At 40.2% G+C, this 22,928-nt stretch overlaps 1 protein-coding gene across 5 annotated transcripts in view; it reads right to left on the minus strand.

The window, feature by feature from the left end:
• Positions 1-22,928, minus strand: part of PDE1C (phosphodiesterase 1C) — a 200,321-nt gene that overhangs the window by 133,320 nt on the left and 44,073 nt on the right. For 2 of the 5 annotated variants that reach the window (XM_079301995.1, XM_079301994.1), the window contains exon 1: positions 220-365. The exons of the other annotated variants lie outside the window; for them this stretch is intronic. In XM_079301995.1, the coding sequence (XP_079158121.1) occupies positions 220-280 (61 nt within the window). In that variant the 5' untranslated portion in view covers positions 281-365. Of the gene's footprint in view, positions 1-219; positions 366-22,928 lie in introns of those variants that run through there. 5 annotated transcript variants of the gene reach the window in all.

The following is a 22,928-nucleotide window of genomic DNA, read 5'->3' on the forward strand; positions in this document are numbered from 1 at the left end:
TATTAAGGGAGGAGGGGAGGAAAATCCCTTGCTGACAAGAGAGCTGTGTGTGCAGGGGCTGCTGTGGGCAGTGTGGTGGCTGCAGGGGTCCCCAGGGCTGCAGCTCTCCTCACCATGCTGCCTGTTGCTGTGCCAGGCACTGCACAGGCCCCTCTCGGTCCAGCCCCCACCAGGGCAGCCTCGCCCTCCCCTCCCTAACCCGTATTTGCTCCCACTTACCAGCAGTGCTGCCGACAGGCTTGGAACCTGAACAACTGTGGAAGAATTCATCTGTCAACATAGCCCAAGAATTGTTTCACTCTCTGCCTCCCTCTTTGCTTCCCTCTCTCCCATGTGCACGCATATCCACAGACACATGAGGGAGAACAGGCTATTGGAGAAAAACTGGCTATGATTAAAAACCCAAGCAGGGAAAAATCATTGACTGAAAAAAAAAAAAAAAAAAAAGAAAAAGGGAAATAACAGAAAGTGAGCCACTCACTTCTGGCAAACAGCTATGTACTTCATTGCAGTCAGTCTGCTCTCCTGAGAGAGTGTCGCACAGCAGGGGCTGTAAGGCTTCAGCAGGGACAAAATCCACTTTTAAAATAAACAAATCAGTAAAGTGCCAATGCTCGAAAGTGCTCAGAAGGGAAGTCAGTACACTGAAGAGAGATCAAGTCCAACACATTAGTCACAGATGTATCAGCATCTTTGAGTAAGAGGTTTGCACAGTGGAGGCTAAAACTCAGTTTTGCCATAGTATGCCTGCCTCCAGCTCCCCTGGAGCATCCCCATACCGACCCCCAGGGACATTCTCCTCTGCTCCTGCAGGGTTCATGCTCTGAGCACGAGGGAGAATGGGGATTTCTTCCACTGCACCAGCCCAATCAGTCATCCCTCAAACTCTGCCAAGATGTCTGCACACTTCTCTTTAGTTAATGTTATTGATGTGGTGCTTTCAGCCAAAGCCATCAGAGCAGAGGGAAACTAACTGTCAAAATATTGTCTCAGCCTTAACACATTTTGTTGCATATTGCAAAAACTGTCTTTTGAGAAGCAGAGCCTGCAGCAAAAGAATTAGCACCTCAGACAGCCAGGTAGCCTGTGACCTGGAGAAGGTCACCTCTTCTTTGCCATAGCATTCACCAGTATGTCTGTGGTGCTAGGTCCAAAGCAGGTCTCTAAAGTACTTGATGCTGCTTTTCAGAAAGCTCTTTGTATAATGAATGTTACTCTTCCTATTGCTAGGTGCCAAATTCACTCTAAGCAGTTTCAATCCTTTCCTAGGAATAGTCCTTAAGGAGTTACCCAGTTAGAGTGCTGCTGCAATTGTTAACATTAGCAGCTCTCTGCAGTTGAGTAAAATCCTCAACTATAACCAGAAAGCAGCTGAGTCAAGTTGGTACACATTAAAGAAAAGGGATAGCTTATTGGAGGTAAAAACATGAATAATTCTCTAGGGGGTCCTCTTTCCCCTTGTGGATTACAAAGGACAAGCCAGTATGTTTGCTCTAGGAACCTCTTTTGAATGATACAAAGAACTGCAGGAGCAGTCATAGCAAGCCATTTTCTGACAAAAGTTTGGGGCATATTATCTTCTTACATTCCTCCTGTAGTGATAACAGAACACAGGGCTATTCTTCACTGCTTTTGCTACTTTCCATTACACTGATGCCCACCATTAAACATGCTGCACACATCACCAAGCCTTTTGGTGGTGAGTAAAGCAGTTACAAAATATGTTGTCTTTTTTTCACATTTGATTTTAAGGTACAGAGGAAGTAACAAGGATAAAAGGGAATGAAGAATATTGATAGCACTAGGTTTGAGCTGAAGTTTGAGATTCCCTTTCTTGTTTAAGTCCTGGTGGTCTGATTTTGTGAGAGAAGCCATCAAAATAGTAAACATCAAGACAGTGACTGTAAAATATTATGAACTTGTGCCATAAGTATCTGACATGAATGCGTATCATATTGCTTGCCTTTTCCTTAAACTTACAGCTCACCTCATGGTGAGAGAGCAACTTCCAAGAAGACAAAGTTTACAGGTCAAGTAGCAGCACTCTTTGAGTTCTTGCATTCATTGCTGCATTGAGGCAACAAGTTGTAGGCAACCAAATTTGGTTTCACTCTACTTAAAGAGTGTGACTACCATGACTGCCATTTGATGGATACAAGCACTAACCTGCCTTCTGGTGGATTAGCCATGTCTTTAAAGCAGAGAGGAGCTCAGATGAGCAGAAGTCCACCTGCCTGTCAGAAACATCTTTTGTTCAGCCTTATGCAGGTGATGACAAGCTGGTAGGGCACACAGCACTATGTATATATCCCTACAAGCCCCTATGGCTGAAGCAACAGCTGTACAAACTTTATCCCTGGAATCACAAAATCACAGAATATTCTGAATTGGAAGGCACCCACAAGGATCAAACTCCTAAGTGAATGGCCCACATGAGGCTCAAACCCCACAACCTTGGCATCAGAAGTCCCATGCTCTAATCAACTGAACTAATCCTAGTAATTTTTTTTTGTATCCAAGTACTTCCCCAACCTATCTCTTAGGAGTTTCAGGAGGGGTCCAGGACACAGCTGTTGTCTTCAAACAGGTCTAACTCGAGTCAGAGACTGGATTTCCCTCTGCTGCTGCTGTTACCTGGAATGAGGTCCAGCACAGGATGATTCCTCCCTGAGCCCTGGAAGCAGCCTTCTTCCCTGCTCTGCTTGCCTGTAGGAGACAAGCTGGGACACCCCTCTCAGCCAGCTCAGACACTCACTTCCTAGATCACTAGGTCAACACTGCCAGTGATAGCAAGGAATAAAGAGCAATGGGATAGAGAGATGGAGGTCCCAGGCAGGCCAGTTATACCCTTCACTGATTGTCTCCTTTATCACAGCACACAGATTTGGGAAAATTGAGGCTTTGCCCTCTTTTCCTCCACTTTCTCAGTTGAGGACAGTAGTCACCATCCACATTAAAAGCCTTTAGATTGAGCCCTGTGCAGGAAGGGTGTTAATTACAAGTATTTCTTTCAGTTCTGAAGGACCGAAGATGTAGGAGGATGCTGACATTCAGCAGAGAGGTGGTAAAAGGCAGCTGAGAAGAGTAGAATCCACACTGTGCCCCCATGAGGACAGGCATCACTGTAAAACAAGGTACCAGGGAGTCTAGGTGTAGGTCTGCCTTTCTCAGGATGGTGGTACAAGTATTTCATGAATAGTCCATGGAGAATTCAAAGCCACCTCTGACACATGTGGCTGCAAATTAGACTCTGTCCTCATGTTAAACTTCTCAGCAGCAAAATTCCTTAAAGGCACCTATAGTTTCTTTTTTTACATTTTTTAAACAAAGACTAGAAAAACAGTGAGAAAGATCAGAGACCTTACTTTCATCAGAGCTAAGCAGGTACAGGAGTACCAATCAAAAGGCCCACTGAAATGCATCCAAAAATGCTTCCAAGACAGAAATAGCACTTCAGTGAGCAAGAACAAACTGAAGCAATCATTTCCGACAGCAAGCTATCTAAAGTACTTGCTGGACTGCAACAAAAACAGAGAAGTTATCCCATGCTGAAGGGCTAGCATGAGATACTGGAAATGTATTGATATATTGTCTATTGTGATCCCTACATATGGCCTGTGTGAATATTGAAACAAGTTCTATAATTAGTACAACTACAAAGTATTCATATATCTGTCCATGTATAAATAATCCAGAATCTATTTTATTCTCTTACCACTAATGCCTGAAACCAAAATTGCAGCAGAGTATTTGTCTGGCTTTTCTTTTTTGTAATTCTGAGTTGGATCCCCGAACTTCAATTATGCCAGTGTGATGAGTCAGCCAGTAACATATTTCAAAATGTTTTGCTAATTCTATATTCAAACAGTTGTAAAACATTGACATGTCTTCTAATTCTGCTAATGCCAAAATAAACTAGGCAGATTTTTTTCCTAATCCTTATCCTAGCAGGAAATAGCTTCTTGTTCCTTTCCAGTTAAAAACAACTTTTTGTTTGTTTTCTTTGGAAGGGAGTTAAGAGAAGGGAAAGAATCTCAGCTATGTCACTGAATTGCATTGTCCCTATTTATTCTTCATGTGGAGGTATAAGAGTGTGATAGCAGATATTTACACAGTTTCACCTTCTAGTTTTATTAAAGTCGATCTAGTGCTTCTTAAACAGTGGCTTCCAAGTGAAATTTCATCTCTTTTTCTGTTCAAAGTTAGACTGTAGGGTTTTGATGGCAACTGACTCACCCCATAGCCACACAGCCATTAATAGAGAGTTGGAAGAAAAGGCTGCAAGGGCTAAAGATAGCCAAGGAGTAGCAGCTGAAGAGACTACTAACTATCTTTAACTATAAGCACTTATCCACTTTCCTCAGGGCTGAGGAATTGTGATTTCTGTTACTCTCAGTAATTAAGGATAGTTTTATCTTTTCTGTCCAGAACTAGCACAGACACAGCTGACCCAGAGAATGCCACACTTCCAAAAAAAGTTTCAAAAACAGTGAACTATGTATATATAAGTACTGATGCACCAGAAGATAAGACACTTAAGAATACTGCAGCATTCCCTGCATCTTAATAATGTGTTAGCATCAGACTGCCACCAGGACTAGGCATACTGTGGAGAATTTCAAGCAGCAGTATCAGACAAAGACTAATTTTAGCTTTCTATCTAAGAAATTAGACAAAAAAAAAAAATTTACAAAATTAACAGTAAAATAATCAGCACCAAACAAAAAAGGCACTGATTAATTTGGTGGAAAGGTGCTGTTCATTTAAACTTCCATTGAGTCAAGTCAATCAAGCTGACAGCGTTGATTAAAAGCTCTACTGACTGGCCAGAAGTTTTCTGTCAAATGCTATTAAAAATATTATCAGTAAGACAAAAGCACGCCTCTTTTGTGGTCTGTCCCTTTTGACTCAGAGCTGCTGATTTAAGAAAACATGCAGAAACCTTCTTCAGCTTAGGAAGCTTACCAATGAGAAATTTTCTACACAGATGACAGCTGAAGTTATTACTTAAGCCATGGCATTGTGATAGCAACAAAAAGATTCCAATTCTACTCACTCAGAGTACTGCAACTTTGACAAAAGGGCCATCACTCTTGAAGGGCAATTTTGAAAATCTGTTTTTCTTTAATGGTCTCCACAGCACCAGAATGACTATACATGGCAGTCTAAGGAAAAAGCATGAATGAGGAGTTATGTTTAAGGAGAGAGGAGCTTTATAAAATGCTTTGCAAAAAAAGAAAGAGGAGAGCTTGAAAACTTGGCTATGAAAGTTCTGTGCTAAAGAGGTTAGATGTGAGTAGTAATCCAATCAACTAATTATTTAAAAGAAATACCTAATTAAAGGAATAAACAAGACTAGTTTTCTAGCTTTTCCCTTTTTTTTTTTTTTTCCCCTTTTTCACCAACATTCAATGAGGTCAAAGTATAAAGTTTTGAGGACCTGAAGACTCTACACATCTTTCTCACAGAGTTTTGTGCCCCAAGTCATCCCTCACATCTTCAAAGGGATTGAATAAACAGCAAAGTTTATTCAAAACAAGCATGAAGCTGCCTCAGAGGGTTTTTTAATCACTACTTATATATTTGAGAGATGGAAATGGGAGAGTTTTCACTTGTCTGTGTCTCGTACACAAATCACATAGTATTATACAGGCCAATACTGCCCCCTGCACTATGAACATGTTACATTTAATATATATGTTTAGCTCTTGTTTGAATTAAGACAGAAATTCTAACACATCATATATTATCCTTTTCAGAGTTAGGAAAAAAGAATCTATCATGGAATATCTATATAAATATATATAAAAACATATAAAACTGAATTTTATCAACTTAAAAGTGTATGGAAGTCATTTATAAACCAGACTTCAAATTCCCCCCATTGTTTTCTTTTTAAAATCTGCCAAGTTGCTGTGCAAAGAGAAGATTCCCCAGCTGCCATCTTGCATTACCATTGCTTTTTGAGACTAGGGAGCCCAAATGCTGTTCTTTCCCTTCTCCTGGGGGAGATAGGTATCCACCTCTGATTGCTCCACTTGCCTTTGTTGGCAGACATAGCCAAGTCAGGTTTATTTAAATAACCATCTCTGGCAGACTGCAGACTAACTAATACATGTTAGTTTCAGGACCTTATGTAGATTCTTTTCTACTCCAAAATCCCCAATTAAATTAACATTTCCATTGCTTTTCTATGAATAGCATGCATTGGACAGGAGTGGAAGTGGAAGCACAAAGTAGAAGCAAAATACAAAACCACTCTGCAAAATGCAAGACCATATTTCTCTGAAACCAGGGAGCCCAGAACACCATCATCAGAGAAGTGCAGGTATCTACAATGTACAGGGACCTTTTACTGAAGTGACACTCAAAATGGAAGATTACTATCTGTTCTCAGCAGTTTTCCAGACTGGGTACCAGGAGTGTGTCAGAGCTCAGAGGAAAGTATGAGAGAAAGTAAATAAAAAAGCAACACCTATTTGCAACATTGGATCATTGCTGATTAACCTGGTCTCCTTCCTCAATCCACTCCCTACTATCACACAAATGTGGTAGATCCAGCACATCTGTTCATGAAGCCCTCAATTTCAATTTTTTTGGAAAAACAGGCAGTGGAACAGAGAGCTGCAATGCAAGCTGGGACATGATTTAAAGTAAAATGAGGATGTTGGGTAAATTACCTTTCACAGTATTCTTCACTGCCACAGCTGACCTATCTTTCCTACTTGTGCTTGCTTATGAAAACCCTAAAGAATCAGCTGCCTCAACAGAGCAAAAGGAAGGCTAAAAAGGATTGCAGTGCTCTGTTAGTTATAAGAGGTGAATGCCAGGAAAAAAAAAACAACAGCAAACCTTACCTTTAGAGGAACAATTTCCCACAACAGCAAAAGGAAATAAACAAATCCTGAGTACATCTTGGAAGACTTGTACCACAGCACTGAGTTTCTGAAAAAGTCTCCCAGCTGGTACAGCACAAAAGAAAATTCCCACCTCACTTTCTTGGAGATGAAGTTTCTCCAAGCTAGACAGGGGTTATGTAGACAGCAGGTTACACCCAGCAACCCATGCCAAGACTTGTGCCCTGAAGATGTCAATGCCTCTGCAGAGAGGTCTTGGATGGACTTCCACAGGGGAGGACAATCAGCTTAGAGCAACACACTCTTCTGAGAGGGAAAAAAGGTAACAGGAGTTTCTCTTCTGGGAGGAGAGGAAATAAGTTAGTAAATAGTTTATCAGTACAAATTACTCTTTACTTCACAGAAGGTGCTGCTTCAAAGTCTTCAAAGGTGTTCCTGAGACACCACTCTTTTCTCAGCTCCAATGGCTGAGCTGCCTTGAACAGCTTAAGGGTTTTTGAACTTCCACCCTTTTCATATGTTGTCTTCTGCTAGAAGGAGGAAAGGTCTGTCCTCAACACCTGAATTACCTTTTCCCTTAGATGAAAATAAGACTTTTGTGAGCCTGCAGGTAGCTGAAGCAATTTACTGTAGTGGCATGTTCCCCATCCTCTTGTGCTGCAACTAGTCTTTCTGGAATTACTGATTCTTGCACTGCTTAAAGCCAGTAACATTTATAATAAATATTTTTTAAAAAACCCAGGAAAATGTCATAGCAAGTTTTGTCAAGCAAAACACATATATGGAGGTAGCTGAACAGACTCCAGATGCTTTCCAAATAAAGAGGTTGGTCACACCAGGGAAACAATATTGCAGAACAGTTTGAGAAAGGGTTGAAGTGGTCCTCTTCTGCAGGCAAGTAACAGGCATCCACACTTCAGGATGCACACAACATAAGATTCAAAGGCAATTTATACCCTCCATCCTGCTACTGTGAAACTAAATCCTCCTTGTCTTCTGGAAAAGGGGATGGTGTCTCCTCTGACCAGAATGTTTCACAGGCATGTGCCCATTCAGACATAACGTGCTAGGGGATTTGATTGCCTCTATAGTTCAGAGAAATTACATGGGCTTTGTACTGCTGTTTCCTCTTTTCACTATCATGCTGAACAGAAAAATATCCTAAAATAGACCAACTAACATCCTGCAAAGAACATGAATATCTAGGAAATTCTGGACACTGCATATTATAAATAAACAGCATATAGATAAAGAGCTTTCTTAACAGCAAGAGATCTACAATCTCCCTTTTGTGTTTGTTTATCACCCTCTCAATGTTACAGGTCCACATTGTGAAAGAAAACTCACTGACTTAAGATAAAATCCTTATACTTCCATTAAACATCCATTCCATTAAACATCCATTCCAGTGGATGTTTAAAATAAATTGTGCAGCATGTTATCTAAAAATCATAGTGTTCATTCTCCATCTATAAGGACTGAGTTTTAAACTGACTTTTCAAAGCACTGTCAGAAGATCACAAATTATTTACCATCTCCACTTCACCCATAATATTCACCACTGTCTTATGGCATTTACCTGGCAACATCAAAAGTTATCAATAACTAAAAATTTGCTAAGTCATACTTCATGACTAATCCTGCACTGGAAGAACAAGAGATATTCCTAAACCCTCATTTAAGCTAATTGCTGCAATTTCTATTTAAATGTTCATTTAAATTAGGTCCATTAAGTCAGACTTCAGCAATATTTTGTCCACACTCTCATCTAACATGTTTCCCCATTTCCACTGCACATTAGTGCAAATTTGGTCACCACCAAACAGATTTAAGAATTTAAGAATTGAAGCAATAGACAGGAGAGGTCATAAAAAAATTATTACCATAATATTTCCTATACACAGTACAAGTGAATCACCATCACTAATCTCCCTCTCACAGCTTATTGGTAAAGTTTTGATTTGGCAAAGTTTTCTTCCTTACAGGTCTGGACTCCACCATTTTTGCTCACTTTCAATGTCAGTGTCACTGTTCACCTGCATGTCCGAAGCAGCAGAAAATATGTAGAAAGGTCTCAGACAAATCCTGTGGAAGAATATCCAGAACATCAACTATGAATGTCCTCTTCAGATGCCTCAGTTTCACCATATAGGTCCAATACATAAAAATCTCTGTACTTTCACATATAGACAAAACAATTGCATCTGCAATGCAGTAGGGAAGGGGCAAAATTATAAAAAGGGGGGGGGAAATGGAAAACTATGTTTTGAAGAGCTCTCAAGTAAAATCACTGCATTGCCAATGTGAAAAGATTTTGGAACTCTGCACAAGTGGCTTGTGAAATTACTTATCTAGGTTACAACTGAGGAAAAATTGAGTATTTTACTGTACATGCTGCAACATTTAAAAAATGAGCCTGGAGAGGTATTTTAATAAGAAAGAAGACTACAATTAAATCACTTCTGAATCAAGAAACTTTTGCACTATTTTCCTTAAGTAATAGATCTATCTGTGAGAGAGAAGTGGGTTGTTTGACTTTCTTCCAGATAAATATTATTCAGTGTCATAAATCCATATGAACTGTGCAGTTCAAAGAAGTATCTACTAGCTTCATTCATGCCTTAATGTATTTCATTCTCCCCTGCTACCTTGACTATTAAAAAATATGTTTAGTAGCCATTGGTTCACCAGTTAGAAAATATTTGAATTATATGCATGAAGCATCTGCCACCATCATAACTCAGTATTTCCTAAAAGGATTATTATTGCTTTTGGATTCCCATTGTTTTAAATGTTTATCAAGACTGGAACTATGATTTTTCTACATGTCAGTTGTGACCAGCTGCACAGAAGCTAAAATTGTATCTGCATACATGAATATGTGTGTGTTTTGAGTAAAAGCTCAAGACTGGACAAGACTTAACAAGAATGTTAAGGTAAAAAAGGCTAGCACCAAAAGTTTAAAAAGAGACAGTATAAAAGTACACTAACAGCTCTATGCACATCTGATACATGGCAACAGTTTGAGAAAACTTGTAGATATGTGACCAAACCTATTTTCATACTGCATCATATAGACCACACTGCACACCAAGGTCTTTCATGAGGACTCTTCAGAGATATTAATCTCTTTTCATGTTAGACTACTCAGCTTAGCAACCAGAGTAGATAAGGTGCATAATGGTACAAAGCCTAGAAATGGAGTCTCATGTTAATCATTTGGTTTAATTTCCACACATTCAATCAAACACACGTGAAACTGATATTAGGAAGTAAAAAAGTTGGAAATTACATTTCTTTTGCAAGCAATATCCCATTTTAATTATTGCTCTGGCTACCATGAGGCATTTCCATCTCCAGCACCAGTATGAAGTAGTTTTATTCTCCCATCTTCTGCTCAAATAATTATTGTATTGATTTTTTAGCTAAATATATTACCCATGGACTCTGAAAATACTGCATTTTTAATGATAAGTGATAAATATGCACTGGCACTCCAAGTATACAGGCATGATTTGAGGTTTGTTGTGCCAATAGAACAGTGCTTAGATTTGGCCTGTCTGTAATGCATCCACTGCACTGTAAAACCAACAAATATTAATAAAACTCCTTGTGAATCTTGTCAGAAACTGGATTCAGTGTAAATTCATGCTGCATAAATCTCAGCCTATACGTATTAAACAGATTTCATGCAGTATTTAAAACCTTTACTCATAATTAAATCATCTTAATTGTCCCAAAGACCAGTGAATGCATTGCAAACCTATTCATTGGCTCCCACATGCAGCTGGTTACCAGTTGCCATTGATTTCATATTGGTTCCTTCTCCAGAGAGTCTTTCATGGCACTGCCTTGTAACTATCCAAAGGGTTTTCTAGAAGCCTTCTACTAAGTAGAAGTATATGTTTGGCCAGAAAGAAGAGGAAATTCCCTCTTTTCACCAGCCCTGCCTTCATTCTAGCAGCTTTATAGTCCCTTATGAAGTGTACTGAAATGGAGGCAGTAGAAGAGCCTGAGCAATTCCAACTCAAATGATCTGACAAATTGTGACTTGTGCTTTTAATCACAGCCTAGAAAAAGCATTTTGCTGCAACAATTCGTCTGCAAGTGTGCTTAAAGGAAGCGGACAACTTTTTCTACCACATGCAGAAATAATTATTAGAATGGATACTACCTGCTGTTCTGATTTATCCTCAGTTTAGTGTCCAAGTAAATTGTAGAGAAATAACGAATGTCAGGATATGCCACACCTCACCTTAAAATAACCTCTCAGTTTCTGCAGAAACATGAGATAATGGAATTCATTTGTTTATTTTTTCACTAACAATTCAGTGAGTAGCTTAAGAAATGTAATGTACTATATTTCAGTTATGTCTTAGACAATAAAATTTGCATGTCTAATTTCCTAATATATATATGAATGCGTTTTCACATGCCAGTATTAAATTGCCATCAAAGCAGGCTGGTCACTTCTTCTTGTTGGGTCAAACAAATAGATGTTTTGTCTGCATATTAACTCAAAAGGCTCAAAATTGTAACAAGGAGCCCAGCCTTTAAAGCTGTAAAGTCCCCTGGATTTAAATTACATAATTGTGTTAATACAAAAGAAGGAAACAAAATTATATATAACCTAGTCTTTGGTTTGCCCATTGGGTTTTTTGGGGTTTTTTTGGATATTAGTTTTAGTCCTGCTTTTCAGCTAAGATTGATCATATTAGGACACAGAGAACTCTTGGAGGAACTCCACTCTTCTCACTTGTATTGAAGTGCAATTAAACAATCCCATTTAAGCAATAATTCAAAAGGCCTATTGGCTTTCATCTACTGAACAACTTCACCATTTGGCCAGGAAAAGTCCCTGCTACTTGCTCAAATCACAGTTCCTGCTCTTCTGCTGGGTCAATTCCATCAATATTATGACTGAAAATTTTGCTTACAGCACAGACTGAAAAGTGTGTCCCTATCTTTCTTACAAGCCCCCTTTAAGTACTAAAATGCCACAGTGAGATATCCCCAGACCTTTCTTTTCTCCAGGCTGAACAACTCCAGTTCTTTCAGCCTTTCCTCATAAGGAGAGGTGCTCCATCCTTGTGATGATTTTTGCCACTCTTCTCTGGGCCTGCTCCAACAGGCCCATGTGTTTCCTGTGCTTGAGAACTCCAGGGTTCAACACAGTACTTCTGTGGGATCTTATGGAAGCAGATTCGGGGACAGAACCCTCTCCCTCAACCTGCTGGCTATGTTTCTTATGATGCACTCCAGTATACAGTTGGCTTTCTGGGCTGCAAATCATTTTACCCACCTTGTCCAGTGGAAGGTTCCCATTCACAGGGTAGAGGGGTTGGAACATGGTCATCTTTCAATCCAAACAATCCTATGATTCTAAGTCTTATTTTAACAGGATTATAATTTCTAATTATATTGTGAAATATCTGAAAGAAATACCCAGGAGCTCAAATGTAAAGCAAGTCTGCATGCATAGATCTGTAAAAACCTTTCCAGCTTCCTGAAGTCTGTTTGAAGTAGAATATACAGAATTATTTATTGCTCAGGAGCTAGTGCAGTGAGTTAGTTGTTTCATACAAAGGCATACAGCACTTGCCAAATATATTGAATAATCATTTTCTGGAAGCACTTATTCATTAAGTACCCTGGAATTAGCTTTCAACCATGAACCTAGGTGAGTGTCCACTACGTGCATTTCATTTTCAAATACCATTAGCTGACACAGTGCATAGAAAGGCCCCTCCGGGTTTCAGGCAACTAAGCACATACTCACATCTACATGCTGCCCAAAAGAAAAAGTCTGCTCAAAAAACTATCTAACCTTTTTTACTCCGAATACACTTGCAGTACCTGGTGGGAACTTTATCTAGAGTCATTTTCAGCATCAGCAGGGCTAGTTAAAACTGGTGTAAATACAGTATTTTAACCTGAACAATTGCCTATTTGAGCCCAGTGTCATCACATGTGGAGTGTCTTCTTAAAAGCATAGAGCATTTATCTTCTAAAAAAGGAATAAATTCCCACCATGGCAGGAAGATCAGACTCTGGAATTCAACTGGAAGAAGTCCCATGACTGCATGTCTAGCAGGATGTCTAGACTGTACTGCTTTCTTGATGCCAGCTTCTCTCAAGTATTATTTCCTTAGAAGTACAATATGGAGCCCTCAAGTATTAAATTATATATATCACTTTTTCCAGAAGATTAAAAAGGCACAGAAAAAAAAAAAAAAACCTTATTCTGAAAAAAATCAAATAGGTGTATTTTTTTTTAAATCTCCTGTGTCACTATAGTACTAAAATAATTATTGCTGTTTCCTGGCTCTTATATTCTCCCCATGCAGGAAGACTTGTGAATCAACGATATGTGCAGATTGCTGCCAGAGACATAACTATGTCCAAAGTATATGACATAAAAAGAGTTAACATAATAAAGTCTTCAGCATCTGCAATACAAATACATGCTTTAAACAAGTGTTAATAAAAATAAATCACCAACAAGGAGGAGCAACACAAAAGTGATGCATGCAGACTGCAGACTGCTTAAGCATTATTAATAAATTATTAATAAAGGAAAAATAAAATTAACTGCAAGCTCAACTCAAGAAGCAAACACTTGGACATATGGATTAGAACTCTTTTTAAAAAAAATTTATTTCTTTAACTGAATAAGAAATTAGTTCAAAACCATTTCAAGATGTAGTTTCAACCTCCCCGTAACAAAACCAACAGTGTAGAAGCATAGCTAGCAATCACCCTTGTGATACCTTACAGGGGGCTACAAAACCCTATCGGAGAAGGCCACAAACTCCTTTCTGAGGGACAGTGGTATACAGTCCCTATAGGTGTGACTTGCTTGCTACTAGTGTAGCAACTGTTAAAAATGCTCATTTAAAAGAAATTAACTTCAGAGCTTCCAATAATAACAACAGCTCCCCACACTCTATCAATCAGTTTCTTATATGAGCTTTTTTCCCTAACTTTTGCAGTACAAAATTATAATCTATAGGAACTTCTACATGCATTGTCAAATGCACCACTCCTTGCAAAGACTTCTGGATGAAAAAAATTGTCTGTGTCCATGCACAAATGTCCATTACTATTCCAGATGAGAACATATTGCCATTAACAATGCTAAATGACAGCAAGGTTCTAGAGTGAAATCATGCCTTATAGAATTAGTCAATACATTTATTTCTAATCAGCTTGGTTGGAAAAACAGGTATCTGCTAAGGATAAGGCAAGAGCCTCTCTCAGAATGGAAAATGTGACCCCCTTCCCTCCTAATTGTTGTAATTTTGAAATTAAGGAGCTTTCAGGCAAAGATATGGGAATAGGAATAATAGTTCATTACTAGTATGTGTAACAAGGCAAACAACAGCTACAGCATGCACACCAAACAGAGCCCCAGGCTCAGTGCCAGCCTTCTCTGGGCTGTGGGGCGCTTTCCCCTCTGGTGCAGTTCTGGTCACAGCCGCCAGGGGCGCTGGTGGCTCCCGGCCGGGCAGGGCGGGTGCGATGATTCCCCCGCACCTGCAGGGGGCGTTGTGGTGCGGTAGCATACAGCGATGGCTGGCACAGCTGGCAGCAAGGGCTAGAGAATGGGCTTCTTCTACGAACCTCTGGGGGCCAATCCCAGTGCTCCCTCTAGACAGCAAAAGACGCTGTAGCAGCAAACCTCTGGAAGAGTAAGCTGGAAGGTCAGGACCTCCTGACAGGCAGAGGATGAAATGCACAAAGTGTAGCACAAACCCAGAGCAATGGCAGAGGTATGGTGGGGATTGGGTGGTAGCAGTCTGGCTCCCAAACACAGTAAAAGGCTCCTCAGGCTTTTCTCACCAGCTGAGAAAAGCTGGTTCTTCAGATGCCGGCTGTGCAGAGGGTGGGGGCAGCCCCCCCAGGCAGAGCATGAATTGGCTTTGGGCTTCCTGACAGCAAAGCAACAAAAGAAGCCCAACTGGCAAACTCAGCCACAGTGCCAAAGCAAAACAAAACTAAAGAGAACCAGGCAAAACCCACAGCAGGATTCCTGGTCAGAGATACCAGTCATGTGTGTCCAGTCCAACTGCCTGCAGGAAGAGACAAGACTGCCTGTCCCCCCACCCTCCAATCTCCCCAGAAACCCCAGCTCCACTTCCATTCATTGTGACAGCTCTAGAGCCAGGGAGGATGGGGGTGGGGAGGGGACAGCAACCACCCTGGGCACAAAACAGAGCAAAGCAGATCAAAGACTCCAAAAATGGGATGAGATCATAAATCATCCCCAAGGCATCAATATAGCCTCTGATCCTAATAGCAAAGTTCAACACAATTTTTAATCATGTATATTAATTTCAAAATTTTAAGTATTTGCAAGATCAGGATTGTAGGACTCTCAACTCCACTGTTACACTGACAGATATTGATATACTACATCAGAGGAAGAAGCAGTTAATTCACAAAGTGTGGTGTAGGGAAAGAGCAAAGCAATGAAGTAACCCAAATCCCTTTGAGGAACTCAGGCAACTGCAGAATAATATCAATTTGTTCACAAAAAAACCCTGTTACAACATGGACCCTTTTTTAAATAAATTAAGAAGTCCCCATCCTTTCCTTTGCAAATTTAGTTTTTCTTTGCTGCATTTCATTTTTCTTTAAGAAAGAAAAAGTTACTATTATATTCAGTGATCCCACTTCCTCTGGCAGATGGACAAAGAATTGCAAAGAAACTCACAATTTTCTGTCTAAAAAAGTGCCACTGTGTATGTGACTACCAAAAGCCTGGGTATAGCAGGGCATCTCACCAGCCTTAACAAGAGCTTATCTTGTGAAACAGTCAGGTAACTCAAAGAGGAGAAGTCGTCCTCTAGTGAGTCACTTTGGTGCCAGGAGATTAACACTGGTCTGGAACGTTCCAACAACCAATAAACATTTTTGCTGTTGAAGTGACAACAAGAAAGTTGGATTTCTGACTGACAACCATTCGCTTTACAAAGTACAAAAGCCACACCAAACTTTCACAAAGCAGAAATTTTTATACATTTTCCTGGAAAGGTATGGATCATTTCCCATGAGTAGGGATGCCTTCTTTGCAGTTACTTTCCAGGGGTGAAGTGAAGGAATATGTCAACATTATTGTCATTTTGGTGATAAGTTGCATTCAACTCCTAGTCAATACTATTTCTTTTGGTATCTTAACTATAGGTACCTTGATATACTGCAGTGTTGTATCTTATGCTGTAATCTAATAGTAGTTCTTTACTTGTATACTTTGCTTTATCTGCTATCTCTTGTCTGTTTAATAAAAAAATAATTTTTATAAATAGATATGATGTGCCATCCTTAGAACTTGTGGACAAGAGTGATTCATTAAACTTTTACTGGTGTCAAAACCTGAGGCTTGTCTAGGCTTCTACTTCTCCCATGACCCTTGGAAGGGCTCAATAACAGCTCTGCAATCTGTGGGAAAGGACTGGACTGGTCAGGTCTTGCTGGAGAGGAAGGGAAGCAGTCCCTTCAAGGGCACTGCTCCTCATGAATGCAGAGCAGGACCAAAATCTCCTGCATTGTCTCTGATGCCTCTAACACAATCTTATGTGAAGGACCTCAGGTTGTAGCATCAGCTGTTTCTCCTAGCAACTCCTCAGGAGGAGACAGAGAATAGGGAAGGGTAAGAAGGCAAAGCCTAAACTCTCACCAACATTTTTGCTCCATAATTCAGATGAGAACAGGTGGAGATGCGGTCACAGCACACAAGGTGCAGAACAAACCGGACACACCAAATAGTACAGGGAATAGGACAAAAAGCTAACATTGACCTTTGGGAGTTTTGGTATCATGTCAAGCTGTAAGTTTAAGGTCCCAACACTGAGATTATACTGCTACTTCACCCATCACCAGTGAGGACCTCAAGCAGGGAGATGTAGAAAACACAGTATAACTTTCACATGATCCTGAAGTGCATAAGATGGAGCAGATTTTTAAAAGTGGATGCTACATTAATATCCCTGTGAATAGCCTATACATCCCTGAATGTGAACTGCAAGGTCTTGGTATTACACAGAAACGAGATGGTGGAATGCTAGGAATGGTTCTAGCATGAAAGGATTTAAGAGTCTACAGTGCAGAAGGATAGTAAAGGGAAATATTGTAGATTTTTTTTCTCAGAGATATATGGATTTCTTTGGAGTGGCAATTTCTTCCTCAGATCACAAGCTACCTTCTAGAATGTGTTCACACTGCTTTATATCACGTAAATTAATTTAAACTACTTAGTTCTGAGTTTGCATTAGCAGGACAAAGCTGATACTTTTCACCCCATTGCAGTATATGCTCCCCACAGCAGACCTCTAATGATCTCCAAATTAAGTCCCAAGCATGCACCACAGTGAAACCACTCCTACTTTCACCTAGCAGGCTATATGAAGAACTGAAAACTTACCTTTGCTCTTCATGCAAATAAAAATTACTCAGGGAGTGAATCTGAGGGACCCCACCACTGAGAAGTTCAGGGCACTGAAGGACCACTGGGACTCTACTGGGTCTGGGGTACTATCTTCTTCTTGTAATATCTCTCTTCCTCGCCATCCCTCCCTCCTTTCTTTCCCCCCTGCTTCCCTCCCTCCATTCTCTCTGTCTCTCCCCCTCCCTCTCTCCCCCTTTTACAATTAATTTTGCAAAATAAAGTCAGAATTGCTGAACCCACATTTGGTCTCTTTTGCACCTTAATTTGAGTAGAGGACTTTAACATCTATCAAATTGCAACATTTTAATTGGAGTCATGGACAGGACACCATTCTCTGACCCAAAGTGCCATTTAGCAAACTGAACCAAACTTTTAGCATTCTTCTTCCCATGCAGCAAGCATGGTCCTCCTCTAATGGAGGTTGACCAAACTTTTACTGCTCTTTCTCCTGCCTGGTGGGGACCAATCATCTCCCTCTGAGGGATATTGAAGGAAAAATGGTTACCCAGGAGGACCAGGGTAAGACTAATGTTTTGCTTTTTCTCCTGGAGACGTTTAATGTTTGGAGTGGATGCTAATTGAGATGATGAACAGGTGACAGCTGGTTGCATTACTAGTATATGGGCCAAAGGAAAAATGCAAAAAGGAAAGACGAAATCATTGTTTGTGCTATACTTGGGGTGGCATCAAGTGCTGCTGTAAAGGAAAAATCACAAAGAACCAGCAAGGAGGCAGAGATTATATACTTTCTTTGCGAGATTTAGTCAAAGGACTCTGAGATCAATCAGAAGAGCATTAGTGCCACTCAGAGAGACTCAGAACAGCTCTAGTTGAGCATCTGTAAGCAATGAATTCTAAAGCAGTCCATGACGAGTCTCTCTACTTTCAAAAAGAAATAAAAGAAGCCAAAAAGCTCTTAGAGCAATTGGATATAGAAAAGTTAAGACCTTAAAACTGAATAGCAGTATGAAGGAGATGATGACGCTTTTCCAGCTGTGGTCACAAAAGAAATGCCTTTAACAGCTACTGAATTGGGTAAATTGCAGTCCTGCATAAACCAAAATGTATTTGTATCTATCTGTGCCAAATATTGCTACAGTCTCTTTAAGACCCAGAAGTGCAGCTGGAAACACAACCACGGGGCCGCGAGTTGCCCAGGCTTTTTAAGGACACTCAAGCGGAGCTCTCTCTTGCCTCTTGGCTCTTTCTTTTACCCTTTTGCTCTTGCAGGGAAGCAGAGCTGAGGCAACATGGGTGGAGGCTCCCCGCTGGTTTTCTTTCTTTCTTTTTTCCCAAGCAACAGAGCAGTAGCAAACTAAGAAGCTTCATTTCATAATTCAAAACAGTTTCAGAGTGAATTTTATAATATCTCTTCATTCTCTAGAGTGAAGCCAGAGCTGGTTGAGGTTGGGCCACTGTTCTTCAGTGCTTGAGAGTCTGCCTTTCATCAGAACAGGGACCCAAGGCAGCAGCTGAGGGCCTCTTTCATCAGGCCCTTATGGTACAAATTTTGGACTGACATGAAAAACATAATTCTAACCCTATTATGACACAGTGCGTGAATGCTGACTTTCTATAATGACTGGTACAGGTTGTTTTCATTGCAGTTACAGATGTCCAATTCCTGTCCCAGTACAGCAACGGTCCTGGAATTAAATGCCCTTTGCCACTCCCCTGCCACTCCTCAGCTCCCTTAGTTGATTCACAGCTGCTGAAAAACAGTCTTGAGCATGTCAGTGTACATGAGGTAGAAGATCTAGATGTTTGGAGTAATATGATATTTTAGTGCCACATGTCAAGACAGCTCTAAACTTAAGAAACAGTGCAAAGTGACCATGGTGGATGGTAGCAGCTCCCAATACCTCCCATACCCCAGATGTCCTTGATTGCATTGCTCTTTATTTCCATTCCATTTCAGTGCTCTATATTAATCAAAAGTGACAGATGGAAGCTGTAATACATCTACAGCTCCAGTTCATTAAATATGATGACCTGTATTTCCTGCAGTAATCAGATATTGCTGCAAATTACCTCCGCCTCATAAAAACCAAGGCTGGCAAAAGAACCTCTATGATCATGAATCTTGTTTCTTTGCAAGTTTCAGTTCATATCAGGAGTATTTATATTTCACATTTTTGCAGCGTCAATGTGTAAAAATTTTGGGAAAAAAATGAGCAGCATATATCCTCTAACTGTAATAATATTTAGAAGGGGAAAAGTGTGGGTGATAGCTGTATTTTTAAGAGTATATGGAGCACTCTGCATCTACTAGGTAATCCAGCTAGTTGATCAAGGGAAGCCAGTTGATGTAATCTTTTTGGATTTCAGTAAGGCTTTTGATATAGTCTCTCATAGGATGCTTCTGGACAAAATGCCCAGCACACAGCTGGGTAAAAATATCCTATTTAAACAACTGGATCGCAGGTCAGGCACAAAGCATGAATGAGGCTACACTAGGCTCATGACCAGTCTTAGTGGGGTTCCACAGGGCTCTATCTTAGGCCCAGTTCTTATAAACATCGTCATTAATTACTTGGAGGCAGGACTTGAAGGGATGCTAAGTTTGATGAAGATAATTAATTGGGAGGACCTATTTACTCCCTCAAAGGCAGAGAGACACTGCAGAGAAACCTTGACAAATTAGAGGGCTGAGCAATCATCAACTATATGAAGTTTAAAAAAGACAAGGGCCAGATTCTGTACCTGAGATAGGGCAATCCTGGAGGGTTTGCTGAAAAGGGTCCTGACCAGCATCAAGTTTAATATGATTCAGCAGTGCCCTGGCAGTCAGCAGGGCCACTTGTGTACTAGGGTCCATCAGACACATCATCATCGAGTTGAGGTTAAGTACAGTGGTAAGCACTGATCTCTTCTCTCTGGTTACCAGTGACAAGACCCAGGAGAATGGCATGAAGCTGTGGAGGGGAGGTTTAGGTGATATGGTAGGAAAAGGTTCTTTGCCCAGAGGGTGGCTGGGCACTAAAATAAGCTCCCCAGGGAAGCAATCACAGCACCATTCCTGCCAGAATTCAAGAAGCTTTTAGACAATGTTCTCAGGCATGCGGTGTAATTTTTGGGCTGTTCTGTACAAGGCAGGAATTGGACTTTGACTGGGAGTCCCTTCCAACTCAGGACATTCTATGACTGTATGATATTGTCTGGAAGAAGTTAACACAAACATATAAAGGAAGATGACTTTCAAGAAAAAAGCATTGTTAGCTTAAAGTCTTGACATATCATTGATTTGATTTTATTTCCACGAAAGATCAAGACGGCTTGTCTAAAGTAATAAAAGCTTTTCTTAGTTGGAAAAAAAAGTGGAGGAATCTTACTGAAATGAACGTGCAGACTGGAAAACAAGGAAGAAAAGGGTGCAATTACCTCTGTTCTCTCCTTGCACTTTAAACTTGATACTGTGGGGAATGGGGTGGGCAGCTTGTTTTGATCAATGGGAAAGGCCTCTTTTTCACTTGTACTTCCTCACTCCATGTAGGGATTTGAAGAAAGTCTAGCACATTGAAAAAGAGCTCATCCCTCCCTCAGAAGTATCTCTTCCTCAGTCTTTCCCATTGCAGCTATTCTGCTTTGTGAGGAATACCTGAATAATCCTCGGAGCAGGGCTCTAAAGCCATGTCACTCTGTCCCAGGCACGTGCTCTGACCACCAATATAAGGGCTCATTCTCCTTTTCCTACTGCAGACTGTAACTTCTGGCTGGCGGACTGATTTGACAAATTTGGACACATAGAAGGAAATTAGGGAGGTGAGAGAATCGAGCTGGGTGAGGAGATATGGAGAATTTAATTTGATACTGGCACTTATTAAATGCTTGCTTCCTTTTGGTTTTTCCTTATATGTATTTACCCTAACAGTTTGTGAGATTCAAAACTAAATTTCCTAGTAGCTTAAGACTGACAAAGTCTGCATCTAAGTGCAGGTTGTTCACCCCAAAAAACCTGTTCAGTATTCATGCTGAACTTTAATCCCAGTCTGACATGAAGACCCCATATGGCCTTTTTTAATCATACAGGCATCTTTAAGAAAACAAGCACAGATGGACAGTTTCATAAGAGGTAGTAAAATAACACTGCATTAATTTCAAATATATTTTATATTTTTTCCTCAGTTTCCTTATCTGTCAAGTAAACCAAACTGTACTTCACAGTAACATAAAGCAAAGAACAGATTGGTCTCACCACTTTACCAATAAATTTATAACTGTTACCTTGGTAAGATCCCTTTTCTCTCTTTATCAAAAACATAGCTTTCCCACAAGCATACTGCACAGGTAGTCAAACTGGGTTTGACACACCACTTAGAGCAATCATTTTCCTCATAAATTTTGAGATGCTTTCATTTCTATATTACTTCATAGCTATATCAGAAATTATTTTTCAGCCTTATATGTCTTCTAATCTGTTACATGATAAGGAGACAGAAGTATATTCTGTAACACCAGGAAGATATTATACTGTGTAAAATTTAATAGATACTATATTTGGGAGAAAAAAAATAACTCTTGAGTACTGACTTTAAGCAGCAGCAAAAAGGCACAGGACAAAGCCAGCACAGCACACCAGCACACAAGAACTTGCAGAAGGTTCCTCCTTCTTCTATTCCTGGAAGCCATAGGTGGAAATAAAATTTGGAGATGACTCACAAGATGACCTAAGATTTTTTTCTGCAACAGCATCTTAAATCAGAGTAGCCTGGTGTTTATATACAGTGTGACAATCAGACAGTACAAAAGCTTTAAATTGAAATATTTACCTAAACATCCTTCCTACCAGTATCTTGAGTATGAGTATTTTCCTCTCTCTCTCTTCCCTCTGCAATTCCCATCACTGAATACCCCTCCTTGCAAGACTTGTATTACTTTTTGAAGTGAGAGATATTTTCAATGACACTACAAAATTCAAACACATTATATAACAGTTCTCAGCTGAGAAGGAAGTTAGTTCACAGAGGTATATAATTGCAGACACAGTTGGTCAATCATTGGGTAGACTCTTGAAAAAAACCGTCAAATCCCAACCCAGAATATACTAGGCAGGGTCTGCAAGATGCCAAACCATTTTCCACTAATTGCCAAGTTAATGAGCTTTGAAGCTTGAAATGCAGCCACAAGGCCCCAGGACCCTAATGTGTCACTAAGTCTTGGGCAGACAGATGGGGTAGCAGATGATTTGCCATGGGGGTCTTGGTGTTAGTTCTGTACCAGCCTCTAGCCCCACTAACTGTAGTGGCTGCTAAATGCATTAAAACTGTGAAAAGCCTGCTTCCTTCAGACTGCATCAGTCCTAAATCATAGATGGAGAGGTGCAAATAAGGAGGCAAAGAAAACTGGTGTAATAAGACAAGACTGTGCTAACCTGTAACATCTACCATTTCTTCGAGTAAAAAAGGTAATTTAAACCAGGGTGGTTTTGGGTTTTATCCCCTTTCCCTGCACAAAGTTAAGAGGTTGAACCTTTCTCCAGTATAAACCTCTCCTTCTTTCTTAATATTTCTTGGTTTTTTTCCACACTCTTTTCTACAGCATAGCACTTTGAAGCTGGACTTTTCATAAGGCTACACATGACTATTACCAAGTGAGGGACTAACATCACTTCTGCTGAATGCTGA

The sequence above is a fragment of the Erithacus rubecula genome (genome assembly GCF_903797595.1).
Source record: "Erithacus rubecula genome assembly, chromosome: 3".
NCBI lineage: Eukaryota > Metazoa > Chordata > Aves > Passeriformes > Muscicapidae > Erithacus > Erithacus rubecula.